At 59.3% G+C, this 23,516-nt stretch overlaps 3 protein-coding genes across 5 annotated transcripts in view; 2 read left to right on the forward strand and 1 right to left on the reverse strand.

Annotated features, from left to right (window-relative positions):
- SH2D3C (SH2 domain containing 3C) overlaps positions 1–12,656 on the reverse strand; it is a 25,803-nt gene extending 13,147 nt beyond the window's left edge. Inside the window, exons 1-3 of one of the 2 annotated variants that reach the window (XM_014950831.1) lie at positions 12,534–12,656; positions 9,917–10,565; positions 4,860–4,899 (exon numbers count right to left, since the gene is read on the reverse strand). In XM_014950831.1, coding sequence (XP_014806317.1) covers positions 4,860–4,899; positions 9,917–10,565; positions 12,534–12,573 — 729 coding nt within the window. In that variant the 5' untranslated portion in view covers positions 12,574–12,656. Of the gene's footprint in view, positions 1–4,859; positions 4,900–8,719; positions 8,843–9,916; positions 10,566–12,533 lie in introns of those variants that run through there. The other variant, XM_014950908.1, reaches the window with a different exon arrangement.
- Positions 12,657–13,842: 1,186 nt separating this feature from the next.
- Positions 13,843–22,066, forward strand: CDK9 (cyclin-dependent kinase 9). Its single transcript, XM_014950274.1, has 7 exons — positions 13,843–13,971; positions 14,753–14,834; positions 16,649–16,771; positions 19,646–19,834; positions 20,027–20,198; positions 20,275–20,423; positions 21,618–22,066. The coding sequence occupies exons 1-7, from the start codon at positions 13,880–13,882 to the stop codon at positions 21,981–21,983; spliced, it is 1,173 nt and encodes a 390-aa protein (XP_014805760.1). The 5' UTR covers positions 13,843–13,879; the 3' UTR covers positions 21,984–22,066.
- Positions 22,067–23,095: 1,029 nt separating this feature from the next.
- Positions 23,096–23,516, forward strand: part of FPGS (folylpolyglutamate synthase) — a 6,866-nt gene continuing 6,445 nt past the window's right edge. For both annotated transcript variants that reach the window (XM_014950142.1, XM_014950056.1), the window contains exon 1: positions 23,096–23,184. In XM_014950142.1, coding sequence (XP_014805628.1) covers positions 23,164–23,184 — 21 coding nt within the window. In that variant the 5' untranslated portion in view covers positions 23,096–23,163. The remainder of the gene's footprint in view (positions 23,185–23,516) is intronic.

A 23,516-nucleotide genomic window follows, 5' to 3' on the forward strand; every position in this document is an offset into this window, starting at 1 on the left:
CGGCAGCTCCGCCCCGCACCGCCCCGCGGGGCCGCCCGCACCCCGCCCGCAACCGGCACCGCGGACCCCGGGAGAACCGGCACCCCCGGCGCTGCCGCGTCCCGAGGGGATCCGGGGACCCCTGAGGGGAAACGGCACCCCGGCTGCTTGCGGCCTGAGGGGACCCGGCACCCCTGAGGGGACCCATGAGGGGAGCCGGCACCCCGGCTGCTTGCGCCCTGAGGAGACCCGGCACCCCTGAGGGGACCCGGGACCCATGAGGGGACCTGTGAGGGGACTCGGCACCCATGAGGGGACCCAGGGACCCCTGAGGGGAGCCGGCACCCTGGCTGCTTGCGCCCTGAGGGGACCCGGCACCCATGAGGGGACCTGGCACCCATGAGGGGAGCCAGCACCCTGGCTGCTTGTGCCCTGAGGGGATCCAGCACCCATGAGGAGACCCAGGGACCCCTGAGGGGAACCAGCACCCCGGCTGTTTGTGCCCTGAGGGGACCCGGCACCCCTGAGGAGACCTGCTACCCGTGAGGGGACCTGTGAGGGGACCCGGCACCCATGAGGGGACCCAGGGAGCCCTGAGGGGAGCTGGCACCCCGGCTGCTTGCTCCCCTCAGTGCATCAGGCACCCCTGAGGAGAACTTGCTCCTCTGAGAGGAACCAGCACCCAGGCTGCCCGCACCCTGAGGGGACCCGGGAGCCATGAGGGGAACCAGCTCCTCTGAGGCGTCCTGGCACCCCGGCTGCTTGTTCCCTGAGGGGACCTGGCACCCATGAGGGGACCTGGCACCCCGGCTGCTTGCACCCTGAGGGGATCTGGCATCCATGAAGAGAACCTGCTCCTCTGAGAGGAACCAGTGCCCCGGCTGCTGGCACCCCTGAGGGGACCTGGCTCCTCTGAGGGGAACCAGCACCCTGGGTGCCAGCTCCCTGAGAGGAACCAGCACCCATGAGGAGAACTGGCTCCTCTGAGGGGACCTGGCACCCCTGAGGGGTACTGACTGCACCCTGAGGGGACCCGGGAGCCATAAGGGGACCCAGGAGCCATGAGGGGAACCAGCTCCTCTGAGGCGTCCTGGCACCCCGGCTGCTTGTTCCCTGAGGGGACCTGGCACCCATGAGGGGACCTGGCACCCCGGCTGCTTGCACCCTGAGGGGATCTGGCATCCATGAAGAGAACCTGCTCCTCTGAGAGGAACCAGTGCCCCGGCTGCTGGCACCCCTGAGGGGACCTGGCTCCTCTGAGGGGAACCAGCACCCTGGGTGCCAGCTCCCTGAGAGGAACCAGCACCCATGAGGAGAACTGGCTCCTCTGAGGGGACCTGGCACCCCTGAGGGGTACTGACGCCCCTGAAGGGAACCAGCAGCCCCAGCTGCCTGCACCCTGAGGGGGTCTGGCACCCATGAGGAGAACCAGCTCCTCTGGGAAGAGCCAGCACCCCAGCTGCCTGCACCCTGAGGGGCTCGTCTGAGAGGATCAGGCACCCTTGAGGGAATCCAGCACCCCCTTATGTCCTCATCCCCGATCCACCTGCTCTCCCCAGTGACGCACACGGGTCAGGGACAGCCTTGTCCCCTCTCACTCGCCCTGTCTTCCTTCACCCCCACCCCGGTGACTGCCTTTCTGGCGGGAGACACCGGTGCCTGCCTCACGCAGCAGGGAGCTGGCTGCCTGCTTCCCACGTAGGCCGTTCTCCGAGTTGTGTTTAATTAAGGCTCCGCTTCGGTTTAATTAAGGCCACGGTTTCAAGTATGGGATGTGCGAGGCAGTGCTGATGACTCAAAGCGTTGCTCCAGCCCTGACTCTCGAATAAAACCCCCCAAATCCCCACCTGAACCCACTGCCGGCACCCTGCCCTGTGCACGGGGACGGGCAGGAACTCCCCCAGCACCCAGCAGTGGGCTCGCCGCCTCCCTGCCCGCACCCAGCTGGGCTCCCTCCCGGTCTGCCCCAGACCGGCACGGCCTGGATTTGGCCATGCCTTGGTCACAGGGGGCTTTACCGCTCCCATCCACAAAGCGTGTCCTGACCCAAAGACCCCCGTGCCTCCCGGTGCGCCTCTGCCCAAAGGGGATGCTGTGACCTCGGAGAGGTCTTCCTGCTCCCACCAATACAGAACTCGGCAGCCTCCCCGCTAATTAATTCAAACGAGCCCCTCGCATCCCCAGGCAGCAGCCAGGGCTGATGAGATACAGGTCCCCAGAGCACGGCTCCTCCGCGCAGAACAAAGAGAGCTCGGAGGCGCTGGCCGGGCCCTTGCTCTGCCCCTGGCTCTGCAGGGGAGAGAGGAGATGGGGGAGCAGCGTGGGTTTGCAGCAGGACAGGGCTGAGGAAGGGGAGCACCACCCAGCCTGTGGTGGGGAAGGTGGGGTGATGGGTCCTAACGGGTCCCATGGGTGCCTGCAGCCCCACCGAGACAGACGGAGAGCACGGGCTCTCCCCCTCTCCTCGTGCACGGGGCTGAGGGACGGACCAGATGGCAGCGCTCAGGGAGATGCCTATCCGAAAGGATCCGACAGTGAATCATCCTCCTGCTAAGGCTTCTCCCCCGCGACGGTTTCCCTCCGAGGCTCTCGCTTCCCTCTGAGGCTCTCGGCGTGCCCACGCTGCCCCTCCGCAGGGGGAAGCTGAAAACCTCCGACCAAGCTCTCGGGGGGACGCACGGCAGCTTTACTGGCTGCTGCTCTCCCCGAGGGTAACGCCATCCTGCAGCCCCTTCACCTGCGTGAGGACCAAACCCAGGCAGGCTGGGATGTTAGCAAATGGAGCTGGGCATGCGGATCCCCCAGGCAGGTTGGGAACACCAACCCTTAGGCTATTATTAAAGCACGATAATTACCAAGTGCTTATTGATCCCGGCTTTCTGACACCCCCCCCCAGAGCTCCTGGTGGCACCTCTAATCATGGCAGGCTTAGCGATGGCAGAGCTGGCCCTGGAGGGTTTGTAGCTGAAGCTCAAGGGCTGATGTTTGGCAGTTCCTTGGTGCACATCTGGACACAGACCTGCCCATTTGCTCACAAGGGCTTTGCAGCGTGTCCTCTCCCTCCTCCTGACCCTCGTTTTCTTCCTGTCTTTTCTCTGCTCGTCTCTGTAGCGGTGTTTCCCCTCTGCTCCTTTCCCTCCCAGCCGCAAAGCGAGGACCTTTTCCAGTGGCAGGTCCCAGCCACCTTCCCACCCTGAACCCCCGCAAGCCCTGGGGGCAATCACTGCCGGCTGCTGAGCACCCCACAGCCGCACGGGCTGCCAGCCAGGCACGGCGCCTGCAATCAGCCAGAGTGTCCCCATCATCCCGGTCACTCACACTCCAGATAATTGCTTATTTGACTAAAATAGCTGCTGTCACCGCAGCCATCAGTTGTTTCTGTGACCGAAGGGAAGTGGTGTATAAATCACAGCCCACGAGGACTGGACAGCACAGGGATGGGCGAGAAAGAAAGGCCAGATAGCTCAGGTCTGGGATCTGCCTGGAGAGTAGGGAATTCTCCTGGCTCACCAAAAAGAACTCCATCCCAAAGGCAAAGCCACACTCATTGCTCCACACCTGTGCTATTTCAGTCCATTAACTCACGAGCCACAAAATGTGCCTGTCTCTGGGTGCACACACTGGCAGTGCAAGGGAAAACACCCCACACCATCCACCTCCCTGCCCTCACAGGACTCACCTGCATGAGCAGGAGCTTTCCTTCACATCCCGAGGTGCCCCACACCAGGAGTCTACCCGCAAAGCCCAGTTGGACCCTCATTGCTCCCATTGGAGCCTCATCACCCCGGCACGTGTCGTACTTCCAGCCCTGTGAGGTCCTGCTCTCCCAGTCCCACAAGTCTAAAGAAGAGGAGGAACATCCCACTTGGGGGATCCATGTGCTACAGGTCAAAATGCCACATATGGCCTCACTGCCAGGAGGCTGCTGATTGCCAGACCTGGCACGTGGTGTCCTCGTTAGCTCCAGGGTTGGACCTGGAGGGTGGTGACCCCAGTTAAGAAGATCAGATGAGCTCAGGGTCAAGCCAGCTCTCTCCTGAGCCTGCCGGTGGGTGCTACTGCAGGGTGTTCCCCCATTTCCATGTCTGGATACAGCCACCATCAAGACCCCCCAAGTCCAAAAGATGAAGGTTCAGGGCTTTGTACTAATGTCACCACCCAAGCTGGGCTCCTTGAGTCACTTCTCAACAACCACGTCTGCCCAGCGCCATTATGTCCCCATGGGACAACCGGACTCAGAAGGCTCCAGCCCTTTGCAAACAAGCTCCCCAAAGGCCATCGTGTGGCAGCGACCACCCGGGCAGGTTTTCAGAGCTCCATCCCCAAACCACACAGCATCCCTGCCACCGTTCCTCTGCGCCTGCCCGGCTCCCATCATGCTAGCAACCTCCTGCAGAAGGGCCTGCTCTCCTCCGGAGCCAGGCGCCTTGTTAATGAATTTCTGGCCAGACATGAAGAGTCCTCAGGAATGTTAATAGTTTGCTGGAGGATAAGCAAGAGATTTGGAGAGATTTACACCGACTTTCATGTGACAGCCACGAAAGTGGCTCAAACCCTTCCGTTTCTTTACGTGGGGGCGGAGGGAGGAGGCTGCCCCTGCATCTGCGGCGTTTGCAAGTGATGGGGAGCACGAAATGCTGGCAGCTCCCGTGAGAGCAGCACAGGGGGACCACGTAGGGTTTGTGCCTCCTCTGCCTCCCCCAGCCTCGCTGTTTCTGGCAGGGAATTTCCTCCAGGGCCAAAGAGAAAGCCTGGAGGAGGTGATGGGACAGGGGATGCAGGACCCACTGGTGCAGGACCTGGCCAGCCCCGGGACCACTGTCCCCCCTCCACCATGGGTACGCAGCCGGGGCAGGCTGTGATTGTGCTCAGCATCTTACCTTCACGTATTCGCTGCCGGATTCCAGGCCATCATGGTGGCTAGAAGGAAGGGGAAAAATAAAAACACATAAGCAAAGGGCAGTAAGTCGTGACAGTCAGGTCAAAGGTGGTGGTGGCACAGCCAGGGGGAGCGGGGGTCTGTATCCCTTGCCTTGCCATGGGGCCGAGAGCATGGCCAGGGTTTTGGGAGAGGTTCCCAGGGCCCCAGCACTGTTCCTGCCCGTTCCGTGCCCGCTCTCGGCGCAGAGCTTAGCCTCCCTAATGCGATCAGGGAAGAATGAGGCCTTTTTAGAGGATCTTGCCCCAAATCGGCTTGGGACTGTGTGAGCCGGGGAGACCCAGCGGCCAGGCTGGGGTCCCTGCAGGTCACAGTGCTGGGGGGTGCATGCCAAGGTGGGGGGCCCTGTGCCCTGTTCCCTGGCAGAGCTGTGTTCCCAGCAGGTGACTGTTGGGACACGCCACCCGGACAAGCGTTTCTGACTGTTTCTCTATGGCCTCGTGTGACCCCGTAGAAATCAAACACCCACTGAAACCACGTGAACTGTGATGTCCGGGCTGAGACTGCAAGGTTTGCCCTCTCAGCATACAGGCAACAGCAACTCCTGTTCTCCTTGGTGACATGTTCACTCTTAAGCCTACTGACAACCAACCCGACAATCCTGAGACACAGCTGATCCGGCAGCTGCTTTGTCATTATTTAATGGGAGATGCAGATGGCCCTGTGCCTTCCTGAGCACGTAGCAACGCTGCTGCTGCTCTTTGTGCTCTTGTGAGTTGAGATGTGAGTCTGTATGGATGAGTCCAATGGGAACAACAGAGAGTTCAAAGGGAGAGAGGCTGTAACAGCCTGTGCTGCCCTGAGGTCTTGCCTTTCAGAATAGAATACAAAAATCCAGACTTCTTTAACCAGGACCCAGTACCTGTCGCCTCCCCAGCGCCAAGCTTCAGCATGGACATCCCGCTGCTTGCTGAGGTTGCCTGCCCACGCAGGGGGTGACAGCAAGGGATGGCAGGCTGCTAAGAAATAACTAAATCCGAGGGTGTCACAGACACGGGATGTCCCTTTCCTGCCAGGAGCCACCTCACTTCACCTAGTGCCCTACAGCCACAGCTAGACCCCCGCCTTGTACTGGCAGCTGCTGGGGGTCCTGCACACAAACCTACACCGGTGGCATCCCTGGGGAGCCAAACTCCTCCTCTGTGGGCTCCCTCCAGGTTGGGGACGGTGCCTGGTGGCTCCGAAATCAGTCACCCAAAGGCAAGAGGGGGCAGCAGAGGTGGGCGCTGCCAGACCTTGCCATGGTGGGTGTCCCCTGTGTCATTACAGGGGATCAGTGTGAACCCCCTGGGAGCTGCCTGTACCCAGGGTGTCCGATCCCACAGCAAACAAACCCTTCTCCTCTTCCCCAAGCCCCCGCTGCTGAAACCGTGCCCCCCGCCGTCCAGCTCAGAAGAGGAAAAGGGGCTGGAAATCAAGCCCACGCTTCTTTGGGGGGAAAAAATTTAGAAGAGCATTTGGGAGGGGAGATGGACACGGGTTCCCCTGGGCAGCTGCGGGCTGCCTGCCCGCCCTGGCTCTGCCTCTCCAGCCTGTTTGCCTTTCACACGGCCGCAGAGAGCTGCCTGGTGCTGCGAGAGCCGTGAGAAAAACCGGCGGGAGGACGGGGGGCCTCCGGGCAGGAAATCGGGAGCATGGGAGCAGCTGGGAGACGCTGCGAGGGCCCAGGCAGGAGAGGCCCCCGCGCTGGGGAAGGGCAGCAGCTGGAGCCGGGGGGGGGCCTGGGCGCCGCAGCCCCCCTGTTTCTGCGCATTCCTGGAGGAAACAGCATTTTTGGGGGCAGCCGAGCGCCTGGGAGAAATTCCAGGGCTGCCTTTGGAGCGCGGCCGTGGCTGAGCTGCTGGGACCCAACGCTACCGTGGTGGCACCGGGGAGTGGGGTTTTGTCAGGGTGGCTCCTGCTTTTGGGCTCGGGAAGGCACGGCAGCGACTTCCAAATGTGCTTAGCTCCAGCCTGGCTGCTGGGGACCATCTGGGGTGATTGTGTGGGTCCAGCCCTGGTTTGGAGCACATGGTCCGCTTGTTTTCGGACACTGGTGCAGGCTGTGCCCCGGGGGAACCACGTTTGGGCACTTTGTGCCTCAGTTTCCCCCGCTGCAGAGCTGTGCCCTTCGAGTTGTTGGCTGGCAGTGCTGCCAGATGGATCTGCAGGCAGCTGCGGGCAGCGCCCTGCCTGCACCCTGCCTGCATCCTGCCTGCTCCCTGCCTGCGCCCTGCCTGAGCCCTACCTGCTCCCTACCTGTGCCCTGCCTTCTCCCTGCCTGCACCCTGCCTGCGCCCTGCCTGCGTCCTGCCTGTGCCCTGCCTGCTCCCTGCCTGCGCCCTGCCTGCGCCCTGCCTGTGCCCTGCCTGCGCCCTGCCTGCGCTCTGCCTGCGCCCTGCCTGCGTCCTGCCTGCGTCCTGCCTGTGCCCTGCCTGCTCCCTGCCTGCGCCCTGCCACTGCCCTGCCTGCTCCCTGCCTGCACCCTGCCACTGCCCTGCCTGCGTCCTGCCTGCGTCCTGCCTGCGCCCTGCCTGCGTCCTGCCTGCGTCCTGCCTGCACCCTGCCTGCGCCCTGCCTGCGCCCCGCGGGAAGCGGCATTTCCCGTGCCTCACATACGGCCGCGCGCAGAGGGAAGTCGAGTCACGTCCGCTCAGTGACCTGCCCGCGGGTCATCTCCCGTTAGTCACCGTGTCCCTGCCACAGTCACCGCCACAGCCACCGCCTCACTCCCTGCAGCCCCACGTGCTGGGTGCTGCTCCCTGCCCCACAGCAGCACAATTTCCCCATCGAGGGCCTGATCCCGCAGGGACCATTCCTGGGAAAGCCCTCCTGTGCGTGAGCATCCTCAGCTCATCCTGCCTTGGGGTCTGTCCTCACACAGGATGCTCTGGTGGGGGCAAGAAAAAATCTACCCAAGGATGATGCTCATTCTCCTCCATGTGTGGCACTTTTGGTCCCTCTACAAAGGCGTGCCCCGTGCTGGGCAGCCATCCCTGTCCCCTGCCACAGCCTGGAGGGAACGTACTGTCCCCATCCACAGGGATGTGCCTGTGCAGAGGAAGGGCTGGGGCGAGGCACTGTCCCGGTCCCGCTTCCGCCTGTCCGCCCCACGGCAGGGCCCAGCCATGGGGATGGCTCTGGCAGTGGCTGCTCTCCGAGCTGGGGGCTGTGGCAGGGGCTCTGAGCAGGGCACAGAGGGGCAGAAATGCCCCCAGTGCCAAGTCCTCCTTGGTCGCTCTTGTGCCTCAGTTTTCCTGGCAAACAGCGTGGTTACGCCCATCATCAGAGCAGCCCCAGATGATGCAAATGAGCATTTGGCCCTAGATTTTTGGGGACCCAAGTCCCCACTCCCCAGAGCCAAGATACCTGGGTGACCCACATACATCTCTCTGCCACTGGGCTCCCAGCCACGCTGGCCGGGACCTAAGTCATTTCTTGGGGACAGAGGGTTGGGGCAAGCCCCATGCACCCTCCTTGGGGACCCTTCGCTACCATCAGGGCTCTGCGCTCGCTGGAGGACGTGGCAGAACCGTCAGCCCCCCCAAGTCCCCAAGCCCCCCAAGCCAGCCACAGCCCCCGAGACTGCCCTGGCGCTGGGTCTGCCTGTGGTTTCGGCAGCTGCAGCCGATGCGCTCGCTCTTTCCATGAGCAAACACCGCCCACGGGCCGGGGACCTTGGTGGCCGAGCAGCAGCTCCGGCATCATCCGCGTTGAGGCTTTGTGCCCGCCCCAAGCAAAGCCCCTTCCCAACCTCTCCCTCCCCATCCCCTCCGCCGTGCCGGGATGCGAGGGGTGGCCGGGGGGGCTGTGATCCCTTACCTGCCCTGTCCCAAGGTGGGGAACCTCCTGCCCACCGCTGTCATCGGCCCTAGGTGATTCAGTGAGCGCCTTTGATCCAGGATGGGGAGAAGTTCTCCCGGGCGCTCTCCCGCTTCGCTCTGCTCTGAGCGTTGGGACTTTGGGGAGCGCAAGGCGGTGGCGGACCCTCCTCCTTCCCGTCCCAGCCCTCCTCCGGCCCTCCCTTCCCGGCCGGCAGGAATGTGCGGCCGGCACAACCCGGCTTCCACCGCCGGCACGAATTCCTCCTCCTCCTCCTCCTCACCCCGCTCCTGGGGCCACCCAGACCTCCTGAATGCCCAGCACTGGGGACCAGGAGCCCCTGGCCCCGGGGTGGTGTGGGGGGAACAGAGGTGTTGGGGACCACCGGGGTGTGAAGTGGGTGATAGGAGAGGAGGGTTTGGGCTAGGGAAGGGCTGGCATGATGAGACCTCATTCTGGGGAGAAATTTGGGGTCAGCCCCTCTGCCTGTGCCCCCAGTCCCAGGGATGCTGGGGATGTTTGCCCATTGCGCCCAGACCCCCAGGTGATGGGCGAGGGGGGGTGTAAAAATCCCTCTTGTTGATTCTGAGGTCAAAACCCTCCATAAAAGCCAAACTTTATCCGAGGGCTGAGTCCCCAAATCCCCCTGGAGGAGGGGGGTTGTGACTAGAGGGGGGAGTTGTGCGTGGAGGAGGGGTTTGTGCCCGGAGCTGGGGGTTTACTGGCAGGTGATAGAAATGGGGCTGGGGCAACTGGTTTTGGGGTTTGCTCCTCTGCCTTGAGAGAGGCAGTGCTGCTCTGGGAGGGGGAGAAGGACGGAGGGAGTGGGAAAGAGGGGAGTGAGAGGTGGAGGGGGCCGGGAGAGTGCAGGTCTGAGGTCTCTGCAGCGCGTCTCGGGGCTGGAACGGAGCCGCCGGCAGGACAAAGGGATGCCTGGGCTGAGCGGGGCTGCGAGATATTTCCACCCAATCCGGAAACGGGAGGGAGCAGAAATCCCACAGGAAACCTCGCTCCCATGACCTGACCGTGGTACGGAGCGCTCCAGCCGTGCCGTCCCGCCGGCCAGGTGCATCCCGCCGGCCCTGTGCGCGACGGGTGGGGGGCACCACAGGGACCCCGCTGTGTCCCAGCACCCTCCCTTTGCCCTGAGGGGGCAGGAAGTGAGAAAATTGCAGAGCAAGCCCAGTGTGGCCTTACCTGTCCAGAGAGCTCTTGCCGGGATGCTTTTGCCCCTTTTTTGGCAGATCCCCGTCTGTGGTCTCTGCTCCGGGTGCCACATCGGGACCTGGGGTTGGGCTGGAGTTTGGGGTGAGGCTGGAGTTTGGTGCCTCTGTCCCGGGACAGGAGATGTTCCCCACAGGCTCCTGGTCTATCCTGGCTGTGGCTACCCCTGGGGTGTCCTGGGGAGCCTCTTCCTCCTCCTGCTCTGCTTTGCCAGCAGACCCAGGTGTGTCTGTGCCAGGGTCAGGGGTGCTGGATGTCTCGACGGACTTGGGATCGGGGAGTGGGGCTGTCTGGGGGTTTTTGTTGCTGGGGGTCCCTTTCTCCCGGCAGCTCTGGCTACTTGTGGCTTTGCCCAGGTTCTTCCCTGCCTTGCCCAGGTTCATCCTGGGCATGGTCCCCATATGGCTGTACATGTCTGATGACCGGGCGTAGGGGCCAGGGCTCTTGGGCATGGTGTTGAGATCATCCTGAGTGCTGTCGAAAGGGTCTTCCAGGAAGCCATGGGGAGGAGGGAGACCTGGCCCCAGGTTCTCCGGGGAGCTGGGTGCCACAGACACTCGCCGGAGGGTGAAGGAGCGGGGGATGCTGCTCAGGCTCCCAAAGCCTTTGAACTTGAAAAACTCTGGCAAGGAAAGAAGAGAGATGAGTGTGGCGTTAGCGCCAGCACGGTGTGATGGTGGGGGGGTCCTGGGTTGGGGTGGGCACCATGCCATGATGCAGCCTGGTGTCAGCCCCCTTACACCCTGCATCCCCAGTCCCAGCCTGGCATGACATCCCTGTGGCCTGGGGTGTACGTGATGCTGCTTGGGGCATCTCTGTTGGGACCCTGGGAGGAAACTCGGGGAGGTCCCTCAGGGAGGAAACGTCCCCCATGCCCTGGCAAATCTAGCAGCTGCCTTTCCCCATGGCAGCTGTAGGGGTGGAGAAAGAAACACCCAGCTCTGACGAGTAAGCAGTGTCAGAAATGATTTCAAAACTCTTCCTCCCACCTCGCCTTCCCCCAGGGGACTCTGAGCAGGGCTGGTGGCTGCGCCCCTCCCTGCAGCTTCGGGGCAGCCCCACGGGCTGTACCCACTGCCCTCCCCATGGGACACACGCATCTCCCTGGGAGATGGGGGTCCCGGCCACGTGTGTGGTGCCCACAGTGGAGCAGGAACCCACCGATACGGGGGCCCGGCGGTGCTCGCACGGCAGCGCTGGCTGCGGGCAGGAGATAAACCTCCCCACTTCCTCGGCCGAGCGTTCGGCCCCTCGCAGCCTCCCCGAGCTCCCCGGCTGCCACCTGCGAGCACCCCGAGAGCAAAGCGTTTGCCGGAGAAATATTTATAACTCCAGCGGGCGGCTTTGCATTTCACACCTCAGCCCCAGCTCAGCTCTGTGTGCCGCTGCGGTGAAAACTCCGCATGGCAGGGTTTCACTGCCGGAGCCCTGGTGCTCTGGGTACCTCCGGGGGTTTTGCAATGTTTATGCCACCGTGGGGCTCTGCAAAGCCTCTTCCCCTCCGGGCACGGAGGGTTTGCTGAGGCAGGAAGCTGCAGGCTGTGATGGTGCTGTGCAAGGAACCCGGTGTCTGGGGGCTGCTCGGCTGCTGGACCCCCAACCTCCTGCCACCATCCATGGGGTCTTCAGGGCATCCCTGCAGCCAGACGGGGCTGTGAAAGGGGCTGCAGCAGCCCAAAAGCCTTTCGGTGTGGCAGAAACCGCATGGCCCGGACATGGTTAAAGGCAAAACTGCTTTGGGTTATACATCCCCTCAGGGTTTGAGCATCCTCCACTGCTGGACGGCTGGGAAAGGCAACGCCGAGGACTTTCCCCATCTTCCCTTTCTCCAAAGGAAAATCCCAGCTGGGATGGAGCCGTGGGTTTTGCCAGTGGAGGGGTCCCAGGGGAGCAGAGGGAATGGCCCCCCTCCAGCGCTGGCGTCGCGGCAGGAATGCAGAGAGCAGCAGTGAAGGCCGGCTCCCGCGCAGCCCGGGGCTGGGAAGCGGGGTGAAGGCCGCTGCAGCTGCCTCCCGGGGCTCTGAGGACAACCCAAGGTCTGTGAGAAAGAGCAGAGCTCCCTCCCGGTGGGTACCCAGCGCTTCCTCCCAGAGCAGCCGGCAGCGACCCGCTCCCAGGCTCCCACACCAGCTCCTCCGAGTCACCCCCATCCCTGTGCTCTGGGAGCATCCTGGGGTGGGGGGGGCAGTACCAGCTTGCACCCCAAGCTGTGTGCCCTGGAGGATGTGATCTGGGGAGCAAAGACCCCCCAAACCCCGTTGTGCATCCCCCTGGGTGCATCCCAGCACCCAGTGGGGGGGCTGGGCTGCAGCAGACTGGTCCCAGTCCCAGCACCCCAGTTCCCAAGCCAACAGCACCCAGCATCTTCCCCAGCCCTGGGGATGGAAACCCCCAAAGCCCCTCACCCCAACGGGCTTCCTAACGAGAACAGAGCCCATCTTGCCTCCGAACATCCCTTGGGTGGTGGTGACTCAGGGGAGCATGTGAGCACACACTCACACTCACTCTCACACTCACTCTCACACTCATTCCCCCTCCCCGCCAGGTGAGCACCCCATCCCTCGCCCACCCCGTCCCCGTGGCCACTTACTGAACTTCTTGAAGCCCCCTCGTTTCTGGCCCTCGGCCATGGTCGCGCCGGTGGGAGGCCGCGGGGACTGAGAGGGACAAGTTTATAACCGTGAAGCCCTTCCCTGCCCCCGCTCCTCCCTTCCTGCCCTCCCCTCGCCGTCGCTCATCGCTCGCTCGGCGTTTCCTCCCCAGTGCTGTCATCTGCTCCCAGCCCCGCTCCTGTCCCTGCCCACCATCCCCACTACTGTCCCCACCGTCCTCGCTGTCCCCCGTGTCTGCTGTCCCCCTGGCTGCTCAGGGGCCACCCCTGGTACCCTGGTTTGGGGATGCCTGGGAGATGTGGACACCCAAAAAACTCCTCCATAGGGTGCCAGCGCCAGGGAAGAGGGTGCCAGCCCCGTGGAGGAGGGTCTTAGCCCTGGACAAGGGTGCTAGCCCTATGGCTGAAGGTGCCACCCTACAGAGGAGGCTGCCAGCCCTATGGGGAGGGTGCCAGCCCCATGGAGAAGATACCAGCCTTGCAGACAAGGGTCTGCCATGCACACATGGGGCTCAGCCCATGTGGGGTGACAGCCAGATGGCATCACTGCCACCAACCGATCTCTCATGCTGGGGGAGATTGGGGTGCCCCGTAGGAGTGTTTCCATGCAGGACAAGGTGGTGTGGGCCGGGCAGGGATCTGGTGTCCATGTTGTCCCCCACTCCCTGGGAACACCTGGTGGTGGCTCCTGTGGCTGGGATGCCAATAGCCATCTCTGAGGCTGCTCTGCCCTTGGCTCCCTGTGCTCCCCACCTTCAAACAACCCCCAAAAAAGCTCTTCATCCTGTACCCGAACACGGGTGTTGATGGGGGCTCAGTGTCCCCAACTGGGCATGGTTCCACCAGTGGGGCAGGAGCTCAGGGTCCCCCCATGACCGGGCCCTGGTGTCCTCCTGCCCTGGCCATGAGGGGTCCCCCGGGTGCGGTCGCAGTGCCAGGGAGCAGAAACACCGTCCGATCCCTGGTGGGCTTAAGCACACAGGGGACATGGTGACATGCTTTAGGGCCACCACCACCGGGTGCTGCTCGGTGCCCTGGGCCATGTGGAGGGACATGGGTGACAGCGGGGGACGGAAGCTGTTTCCATGAGGACGCCGGGGTGCGGACAGGGACCGGGACACGGGCTGTGGGGCGGCGCACGGCGGGGCGTGGGGCCAGGGTGACAGGCGGTGACAACATGGCCGCCAGCGGCGGACTACAACTCCCAGCAGGCAGCGCGCGGGCGGCGCGCAAGGCCCCCCTCCCTCCTCCCCGCCGCGCCGGAAGGGGCGTGGCACGTGCCGGAAGCGGAGCGGCGCGGTGCTGTGGCAACGGCGGCGGCCGGCATGGCTAAACAGTACGACATGGTGGAGTGTCCCTTCTGCGATGAGGTCTCCAAGTACGAGAAGCTCGCCAAGATCGGTCAGGGCACCTTCGGGTGAGCGTCTCGACGGTCCCGACCCTCCCCGCACCCGGCCCCGGCCCTCCCCGGCCCGCACCGGGCCTACCCCGCCCTCGGGCCTGCTCTCCGGGCCCGCCCGCTACAGGCCTGCGTGTCCCTTCCTTGGGTGTCTTTTCCCCTCTGGGCCCAGGGAACCGACCTGGCCCCTGAGCGCCCTTTTTGCCACCCCGAGGCCCTGCTTCATCCCAGGCGCTGGCCAAGGAAGGTTTACCCTGGAAACAGTTGGGGTGGGAACGTGTAACTTTGCCCAAAAATGTGCAAGTTTGCCCAAAATGGGGCTGTGGGATCTCTGGGTTGGCTCGGCCGGTTCTGAGGGGTTTTGGTCCAAAGGGGACATGTCTGGTGTGTGGCTCTGGCACATCTTGTTTGGTCTTTTCTCTGGTTTGGAGCACCTGGCTCCTTCCCTTTTTCCTCGTGCTGCTCACAGATTTCTTTCTGTTTTTACTTTTGCCACCCCGAGGCCCTGCTTCATCCCAGGCGCTGGCCAAGGAAGGTTTACCCTGGAAACAGTTGGGGTGGGAACGTGTAACTTTGCCCAAAAATGTGCAAGTTTGCCCAAAATGGGGCTGTGGGATCTCTGGGTTGGCTCGGCCGGTTCTGAGGGGTTTTGGTCCAAAGGGGACATGTCTGGGCAGGTTAGTGGCACAGCACAGAGCCTTGTGTGGCTCTAGTGCATCTTGTTTGGTCGTTAGTTTGGAGCACCTAGCTCCTTCCCTTTTTTCTTGTGCTGCTCACAGATTTCTTTCTGTTTTTACAGGGAAGTTTTCAAAGCTAAACATCGTCAGACGGGCAAGAAAGTAGCTCTGAAGAAAGTGTTGATGGAAAATGAGAAGGAGGGGGTAAGTGTGGGAGCGTGGCTGGGCTGTGTTTGGGAAAGCTTGGATTGGGGGTGTTCATAGGTGAGAGCTAAGCTTTGGGATGTGGATTGGATTAACCCCAGCTGGCAGCTAGGATCATGTGAAAGTGTGGAAAAACTCGTGGATTGACATAAAGGCAGTTTAATAGGTAGAGCAAAAGCACAGGGAAGTTTTCAAAGCTAAACATCGTCAGACGGGCAAGAAAGTAGCTCTGAAGAAAGTGTTGATGGAAAATGAGAAGGAGGGGGTAAGTGTGGGAGCGTGGCTGGGCTGTGTTTGGGAAAGCTTGGATTGGGGGTGTTCATAGGTGAGAGCTAAGCTTTGGGATGTGGATTGGATTAACCCCAGCTGGCAGCTAGGATCATGTGAACACTCCCCCAGTTGTGATGGGGGGAGAGAATTGGAAGAGTAGAAGTGTGGAAAAACTTGTGGATTGAGATAAAGGCAGTTTAATAACATGTGCACATAAGCAAAGCAAAACAAGGAATCTGTTCCCTGCTTCCCATGGGCAGGCAGGTGTACAGCCATCTCCAGGAAAGTGGGCAGGCAGGCGTACAGCCATCTCCAGGAAAGCAGGGTTCCGTCACACGTAACGGTTACTTGGGAAGACAAATGCTGTAACTCCAGACGTCCCCTGCTTCCTTCTTCTTTCCCCAGCTTTATGAGCTGAGTGTGACATCGTATGGTGTGGAATATCCCTTTGGTCAGCTGGGTGACATTGCATGGTGTGGAATATCCCTTTGGTCAGCTGGGATCAGCTGTCCCAGGTGTGTCTCCTCATGACTTTTTGTGCCCTCCCAGCCCTCGCTGTCGGGGCGGTGTGAGAAGCAGAAAAGGCCCTGACTGCCCAGCAACAACCAAAACCACCGCTGTCAACACCATTTCTCAACCCAGATCCAAAAGCAACCAAAACCACCGCCGTCAACACCATTTCTCAACCCAGATCCAAAACATAGCACTATACCAGCTGCTAGTAAGAAAGTCAACTCTGTCCCAGCTGGAACCATGACAGGATGGCAGAGATGCGTTTTCACTTTGTTCTTAAGCAATATTTACTGCTATAACATGCCAGATCTTGAACCCATAAGGGTGTGGACAGGATCCCATCCCTGTAGCCTTTTTCCTTTCCTCCTGATACTGTGATAATGTTGGGTCTTATACCCTGCCAAAGTACAGTTTGCCCTGCTTGTTGTCACCTTCTTGGCTGCAAAGGCACATGGCAACGGTGTGGTGCAGTGGCTGTGTGGTGACAGGGCTGCGTGGGATGGCAGCTGGGAGGTGACACTGCTCATGTGTTGTTCCTCCTCTGCAAAACCCAGTCGCCCCCAGCTCAGGGCTCCACACTGGCTTGTGGAGGAAACAGGTAGTGTGTGAAAGCCATGTGCCCGGGGGTGTGCAGAGTTGGGGCAAGCTGGGGAGAGAGTTAACAGCAGAAACAGCACAGGCAGCAGCTGGGGAGGCTGCTCTGCAGCTCGAGCTGGGCTGTACCATGTCCTGTTGGGAACACTCAGGGTGAGGAGAGGAGGGAGAGGTGTCTGTGGTCTCAGCACCACACAAACACCTCTGTCTCGGGGCAGAATCCTTCTCACTGATGGTGGCCTGATGGTGAGGAAATTTTGGCAATCCACGTGTTGGTGGTATGTTTTAAAGCTTTGTTTGCCCTACATTGACTTGTCACGGTGCTGCTTTAGCAGGTCCCCTGCCAGGCTGCCGTGATCACCTCTCTCCTGTTCTCTAGGCAGGGGTGGCCTCATCTCCTGCAGCCCTAATCCCTGTCCTCTCTTTCTTCTTTGCAGTTCCCCATCACAGCCTTGAGAGAGATTAAAATCCTCCAGCTGCTCAAACATGAGAACGTGGTGAACCTCATAGAAATCTGCAGGACCAAAGGTAGCTTGCAGGGGATCTCCCTTTCACTGGCTGTCAGCATATATTTTTTTTTTCAGCCCTTCTTCACCGCTGAGCAGGCTGGTGGTTGGTTTGTGGTGGGAGCAGGGTCCTTTAGCTGAGCACGGGCCTTTGTTCCTGCCTGTGATGTGAGGAGGTGGGAACACTCATCTTGGAAAATGGTTTCTAAATGAGTTAGGATGTTGCTGCAGTTTGGCTGGAAAAAGCAATTTTTCAGTCCTGCTGGGATGAGAAACTCCCATCCATAAGGGTGTGGACAGGATCCCATCCCTGTAGCCTTTTTCCTTTCCTCCTGATACTGTGATAATGTTGGGTCTTATACCCTGCCAAAGTACAGTTTGCCCTGCTTGTTGTCACCTTCTTGGCTGCAAAGGCACATGGCAACGGTGTGGTGCAGTGGCTGTGTGGTGACAGGGCTGCGTGGGATGGCAGCTGGGAGGTGACACTGCTCATGTGTTGTTCCTCCTCTGCAAAACCCAGTCGCCCCCAGCTCAGGGCTCCACACTGGCTTGTGGAGGAAACAGGTAGTGTGTGAAAGCCATGTGCCCGGGGGTGTGCAGAGTTGGGGCAAGCTGGGGAGAGAGTTAACAGCAGAAACAGCACAGGCAGCAGCTGGGGAGGCTGCTCTGCAGCTCGAGCTGGGCTGTACCATGTCCTGTTGGGAACACTCAGGGTGAGGAGAGGAGGGAGAGGTGTCTGTGGTCTCAGCACCACACAAACACCTCTGTCTCGGGGCAGAATCCTTCTCACTGATGGTGGCCTGATGGTGAGGAAATTTTGGCAAACCTGGTGTTGGTGGTATGTTTTAAAGCTTTGTTTGCCCTACATCGAGTTGTCACGGTGCTGCTTTAGCAGGTCCCCTGCCAGGCTGCCGTGATCACCTCTCTCCTGTTCTCTAGGCAGGGGTGGCCTCGTCTCCTGCAGCCCTAATCCCTGTCCTCTCTTTCTTCTTTGCAGTTCCCCATCACAGCCTTGAGAGAGATTAAAATCCTCCAGCTGCTCAAACATGAGAACGTGGTGAACCTCATAGAAATCTGCAGGACCAAAGGTAGCTTGCAGGGGATCTCCCTTTCACTGGCTGTCAGCATATATTTTTTTTTTCAGCCCTTCTTCACCGCTGAGCAGGCTGGTGGTTGGTTTGTGGTGGGAGCAGGGTCCTTTAGCTGAGCACGGGCCTTTGTTCCTGCCTGTGATGTGAGGAGGTGGGAACACTCATCTTGGAAAATGGTTTCTAAATGAGTTAGGATGTTGCTGCAGTTTGGCTGGAAAAAGCAATTTTTCAGTCCTGCTGGGATGAGAAACTCCCATCCGAGAGGCTTTAAATAAACCAACGCCAGAGAAACTTTGAAGCAGAGGGTTCTCAGCCTGGAGCTGCTCTCGTGGCTGTGTGTGACCGGTTCCCTGTCAGGAGCTGGAGTTGTCCCTCTCGGTTGGCTTATGACAGTTGGTGGCAGCTCCGAGCTGATGACACAGCTTCAGCTGGAGACTCACTCGGTGTCTCTGTGGGTGACAGTAACCGATGGCGCTGTGAGGGCTGGGACTCCACATGGGGTGGTTCTGAGCTGCTCTTCCACCTCCTCACTTCCAGCTCTGCTGCGTGACTGGCCTGGCTCCATTTCCAGTGAAATTGCTCTAAAACATTTGCTAGTTTTTATATATCATTCTCTTATGGGGATTTGTACTGCAAAAATACCTTTGAAAGTGACAGCCGATGTTAAAGCCTGTCATTCTCTAGTCAGTCATTTCAGTTAAATAAAAACGAAAGTGGCAGGTATCTGGTGATGATGTTTTTTAAATAAGCCCAGTCACTGGACCTGGGACTGGGAACTTGAAGTTACTCCAGTACTCCATTGTGTGTAGATTATTGTCTGAACAGGTAGGAGTAAAAACACCACCACCAAGTTAATTTTTAATTCACTGTGTGATAAAATGAGTTCCTAAGGTAAATATTTTTGTAGACATGGCAGTTGTTTGTGTTTTGTTTGAATTCCGGTCTTCACCCAAATCTACCTTGACCTCAGTTTCCAGTAAAGTGGAAACGTTACATTTGCTGTTCTCAATTTTTCTCCGTTTTTAAGAGCTTTTCTGTTTTTTTTATGTTGGAAAGCTGCGGTCGGGGCTGTATCTGTGTAAGGAACTACAAACCCTGCCCAGCAGGCACCCTCCTGCCTGGCAGAGGAGAGCGGTGTGTTTCCATGGGGGCTGAGCTTAGACATCGTTTTTCGGTTGGAGTTGCTGAGCAGCAGGTTTTGCTGATTACAGCTGATAAAAATCAGCCTTTCTTTTTAATAATGATTTGCATGCGTGCTCTAGGAACAAGATTGATATCGATTGCTTCACTTGAGGTTTCCTGTTACTGACTTTACGTTGCAATTGACGTTTTAAATCGCTTTGATTCAGATTCAGTCCGTTTTGGTAGATGCCATTTGAGGTTGCAGAAAACCTTACTTTCTAATGTTATAATGGACAGATTTTCTGTGCATTTTTTCCTGGGGCTGTCTTTATGGGTGCCTCCTCTATCGCTGATGCAATCAGTGATAGGTGCTAGGCTGGCAGCTGGCAGTGTGAGCACCTACCAGCCACAGCCTGCAGGGAAGGAAACCTCACAGCCGTTATGTGCACAGAACAACACAAGATGAAGCTTTCAAACATTCTTATGCCCTTTCCTTGCCTGTTCTGATGACTTTGACTACTCCGATCCTCATCCCCTGTTTTCCCGTTGCTAGTTGTGCTTAGTGCCTCTTCACCAAGGATCTTGAGGCCTGCAGGATGTCTCTGCTTCTCTGTGTTCTGTGCCCTGAGGTTTTGCCTCGTGAGCGTTGTGTGAGCAGTGGGGTGGTTGGAGGTCAGGAGGAGCTGTGACGGGGCTAAGGGTTCCTTGCTGACAGTCCCTCCTTGCTTCTCCTGTAGCCTCTCCGTACAACCGCTGCAAGGGCAGTATCTACCTCGTGTTTGACTTCTGTGAGCACGACCTGGCTGGCCTTCTCAGCAATGCCCACGTCAAGTTCACGCTCTCAGAGATCAAGAAAGTTATGCAGATGCTGTTGAATGGACTTTACTACATCCACAGGAACAAGGTAACGGGCCAGTTCCGTACTGTGCCCTGAGGTCACCCTGCTCTCTGGCCTCGCAAGAAGCCAAGGTGTCTTAGTATAGGCTGGAGGGAAATCCTTCCTCATCTTCCATCTCTGGAGTCTGAGTGTCCTGCTAGCACCAGGCTCCCAAGGAGGGTACCTTAATGACTTATTTCCATGTCTGTCCTCGTACAGATCTTGCATCGAGACATGAAAGCTGCGAATGTCCTGATCACACGGGACGGAGTGCTGAAGCTTGCGGACTTTGGGCTGGCTCGAGCTTTCAGCCTGGCTAAGAACAGCCAACCCAACCGCTACACCAACCGGGTGGTGACTCTGTGGTACCGGCCCCCAGAGCTGCTCCTAGGTAGGAGGTGATGGGCTCTGCTGGCTTCTCTGGCCTTCTCCTTCCCCCGGGTGACTAACACGGCATCTCCGTTTAGGGGAGCGGGACTACGGTCCCCCCATTGACCTGTGGGGCGGAGGCTGCATCATGGCAGAGATGTGGACCCGCAGCCCCATCATGCAGGGGAACACAGAGCAGCACCAACTCACCCTCATCAGCCAGCTCTGTGGATCCATCACGCCGGAGGTGAGGGCGAGAGCGTGGGCAAAGCTGTGGGAGGGCGGGAGGAGAGCTGCAAAGTGGGGTGGAGTGGGCAGGATCTGGGACTGGGCACTTCTGGAGCTTCTTCCCTGCCCTGTGCGCTGGCTGCTGGCACTGGAGTGTGCCCACTCGGTGCTGGGGGAACTGAGGGAACCTCCTGCAGGTGCTGTTTGCTTCTGGGGAGCCGACTGCGCAGTAGGACACTGCACTTAGCCTTGCTGCTCTATGTAAGCTACAGCTGTTGCCTTACTTGTGTTCAACCTCCTAAACACACGAGGGTGAACTTGACCTCCCAGACCTCCTTTGGGAGGGGGCGAATTGTGTCCTTGTTTTTGAGCACAGAGAGGCTGCTGGCTGAGTGTGAAAGAACAGAACATTACGTATAGGAGTCTGTTCTAGTCTTTGTTTGGGGGGTTGTCTCTCAGATAAACAAGAAAGGTTTGTTTTGTTTGGGTTTTTTTGTGTTTTGTGTTGAGGGGTTTGTCTCAGGTGCTTTGCACTGCTCACCTTGAAAAGCCTCTAATTCTGGCTTCTGATTTGCGGCGTCAGCTCGGCCCTGGTGGGAGCACTCAGCCCTTCCTCAGCTCCTTATTTAACGGCAGCTTGTCCTGCCCTCTTGTGGGGGATCGAGCTGAGGGATCTCTTGGCCGGGGCTGCAATCCAGGGGATGCCATGGGCAGGCAGCTGCAGATGCCTTTATTACACACATTAAAGTTGCTTTCTTTTTTATGTATGTGCCTGCTGTGCTCTCTCCCAGATCAGGGTTGAGGTGAGTGCTGGTGACTGAAGCAGGCTTTGCTTTCTAAGGCTAAAAGAAATACATGTGGGTTGTTATTTAGCAATAAGTTTTGTCATTTTACCTTTCTGGATCTTGCAGCTGGCGTGAGCCTTGCTCTCTAGTAGCATTTGTGTGGGAGAGCCAGCCTGGAGCATCCTAGCTGGCTCCACACCAGGAGGACTCTGTCCTGACTTGTCCATGTGTCTCCAGGCTTTAGTGCACTATTTAGTGCCTCCTTCATGCTGTGGGAACAAGGTCTGCTGGCGTGGAGGTTATAAAATAGCATTGTTCTCTCTGCAGACCTCGCCCTGGTTTGCCCGAGGGTGTTAGCATCAAAAATGGCTTGTCCTCTCCTCTCTGTAACTATTTCTTCCCAACCCTCCCTTCCTGCTCCTTCCCAGGTTTGGCCAAATGTGGATAAATATGAGCTGTACCAGAAGCTGGATCTCCCCAAGGGCCAGAAGCGCAAGGTGAAGGATCGCCTCAAAGCCTACGTTAAAGACCCCTACGCCCTCGACCTCATCGACAAGCTGCTGGTGCTGGATCCTGCCCAGCGCATCGACAGCGATGACGCGCTGAACCACGACTTCTTCTGGTCAGACCCCATGCCCTCGGACCTCAAAAACATGCTGTCCACCCACAACCAGTCCATGTTCGAGTACCTGGCCCCACCACGCAGGAGGGGGGGGCACATGCCCCAGCAACCAGCCAACCAGGGCAGGAACCCGGCCGCCACCAACCAGACTGAATTCGACAGGGTGTTTTGAGTGGGGGGCTTCCCCAGCAGGGTCCCAGCTGGGCTGCTCTGTGGGTCGCATCGAGCGGGGATGTCCCAGCGAGGACTTTTCTGTCTGGGAAAGGACTTTCTTCAAGGCGAAGTGCCTGCTGGCTTTAACCAAGCTCTGCCATCTCCCCTCCACCGCCGAGCTGTGTGACTGGGGAGGTGACACCTGCGAGCCCGGGGTTGTTTCACCCGCGTGTCCCCCTGCAACAGTCTCTATTGATTACATTAATCTTGCGGATCGATCGTTACGGACCTGGTGATGGAGAAAGCGGCTCTGTCGGTGCTGTGGCTCTTAACAAATGGTGCTGTGACCAGCAGGACTGGGAGTTAGCTGCCCTGGACCAAACTGGGACTTGCTGGAAGGTGTCTCAGCACTCTTGCTTGGTCGTAGCTCCTGCACGGTGTATCCTTGGAACACTTGAAGCGTTGGTGTGGGATGAGGCAGGTGCGTCTGAGTGATGTGGTGTTGCCCTGGGGAAGGCAGAGTCCCTCCAGGCAGCGTGACTAACTCTCGCTGCGGTTTGGGCTCTGGCCTAGAAATGGCTTTACTGGGAAAAACCAGAGGAGTTGCCGGCAGAGCTGGTTGCTCTATACAGCCAGGATTTACAGCGGGAATCGTTGGTCTCTGCAACAGCAATCCACGCTTTCTTCATTGCGAGCTGCAATTCGGAGCCTTGTGGGACACCCCCAGCCTGCTGCCTGCTCTCCCCAGGAGTGTGGATGGGGAAGGGAGCCTGGAGCCGGGGGTGAGACCTGCTCCATCCCGCTCTCTGCAGGGATGTCACCATGGCACCTCTGTCCCGCAGCTCTTGGAGCCTAGAGCAGCACTGCTGCCTTCCCGGGGTGCTGCGACCGGCCCCGTGCGCTGCCATGGTGGTCACACACCTTCTGCCAGAGCTTGTTGGGACTGGGAGGGACCGAGCCGCTCGCTCAACACTTTGTCTTCCAGGGCTGTCAGGTGCAGCTGCCCATCTTCTCGGCCAACCCCATGGCTCCCAAGACTTTCAAACGGCTAAGGTGTACCACACGCAGCGGGCGATAACCTTTGGCATTGGATGGGTTGTCCATTAACTAGACGGATGGCAAAAGCCACCTGGGTAGCATAAGGTCTCAGGGGAGGGAAGCGGTGGTGAGCAGGGCCCTTCTCAGGACAAAAAGTGAGGATGATAAAGGACACGTACAAGGTAAATCTCTCTTGGTGCGGGGCTCTGAAACCGTGTCTGGTTGGGGGCGGTGCCGGGGGGGGAGGATGGGGGCGACTTGCTTTCTATGGGGAAAAAAAAGATGGATTTGATTGCCAGCAATAAGCCAATGACTTCTGCCGGTTGTGAATAAACACCTTCCTGTCCCAAAAGGGCTGGTTTTACCCCCGTCTCGCTCTTTTTGCCTCAAGGGAGAAAGTGGCCGAGCGCCACCTCCCCCGGGACAGGGGGTGACTCCTCGGGGGGCTGTTAACGGGAGGGTGCGAGGTGGGGGAGGCTGAGGGGGGGACAGCCGGGAAGGGGGGGGCTCCGCT

Source organism: Calidris pugnax, unplaced genomic scaffold, assembly GCF_001431845.1.
Source record: "Calidris pugnax isolate Ruff unplaced genomic scaffold, ASM143184v1 scaffold22, whole genome shotgun sequence".
NCBI lineage: Eukaryota > Metazoa > Chordata > Aves > Charadriiformes > Scolopacidae > Calidris > Calidris pugnax.

Coding starts and splice junctions, on each gene's coding strand:
- CDK9 (XM_014950274.1), top strand. CDS start 13,880: ATGGCTAAACAGTACGACATGGTGGAGTGTCCCTTCTGCGATGAGGTC. Junction 14,835..16,648: donor TGGAAAATGAGAAGGAGGGG/GTAAGTGTGGGA, acceptor TCTTCTTTGCAG/TTCCCCATCACAGCCTTGAG. Junction 20,199..20,274: donor GCCCCCAGAGCTGCTCCTAG/GTAGGAGGTGAT, acceptor ATCTCCGTTTAG/GGGAGCGGGACTACGGTCCC.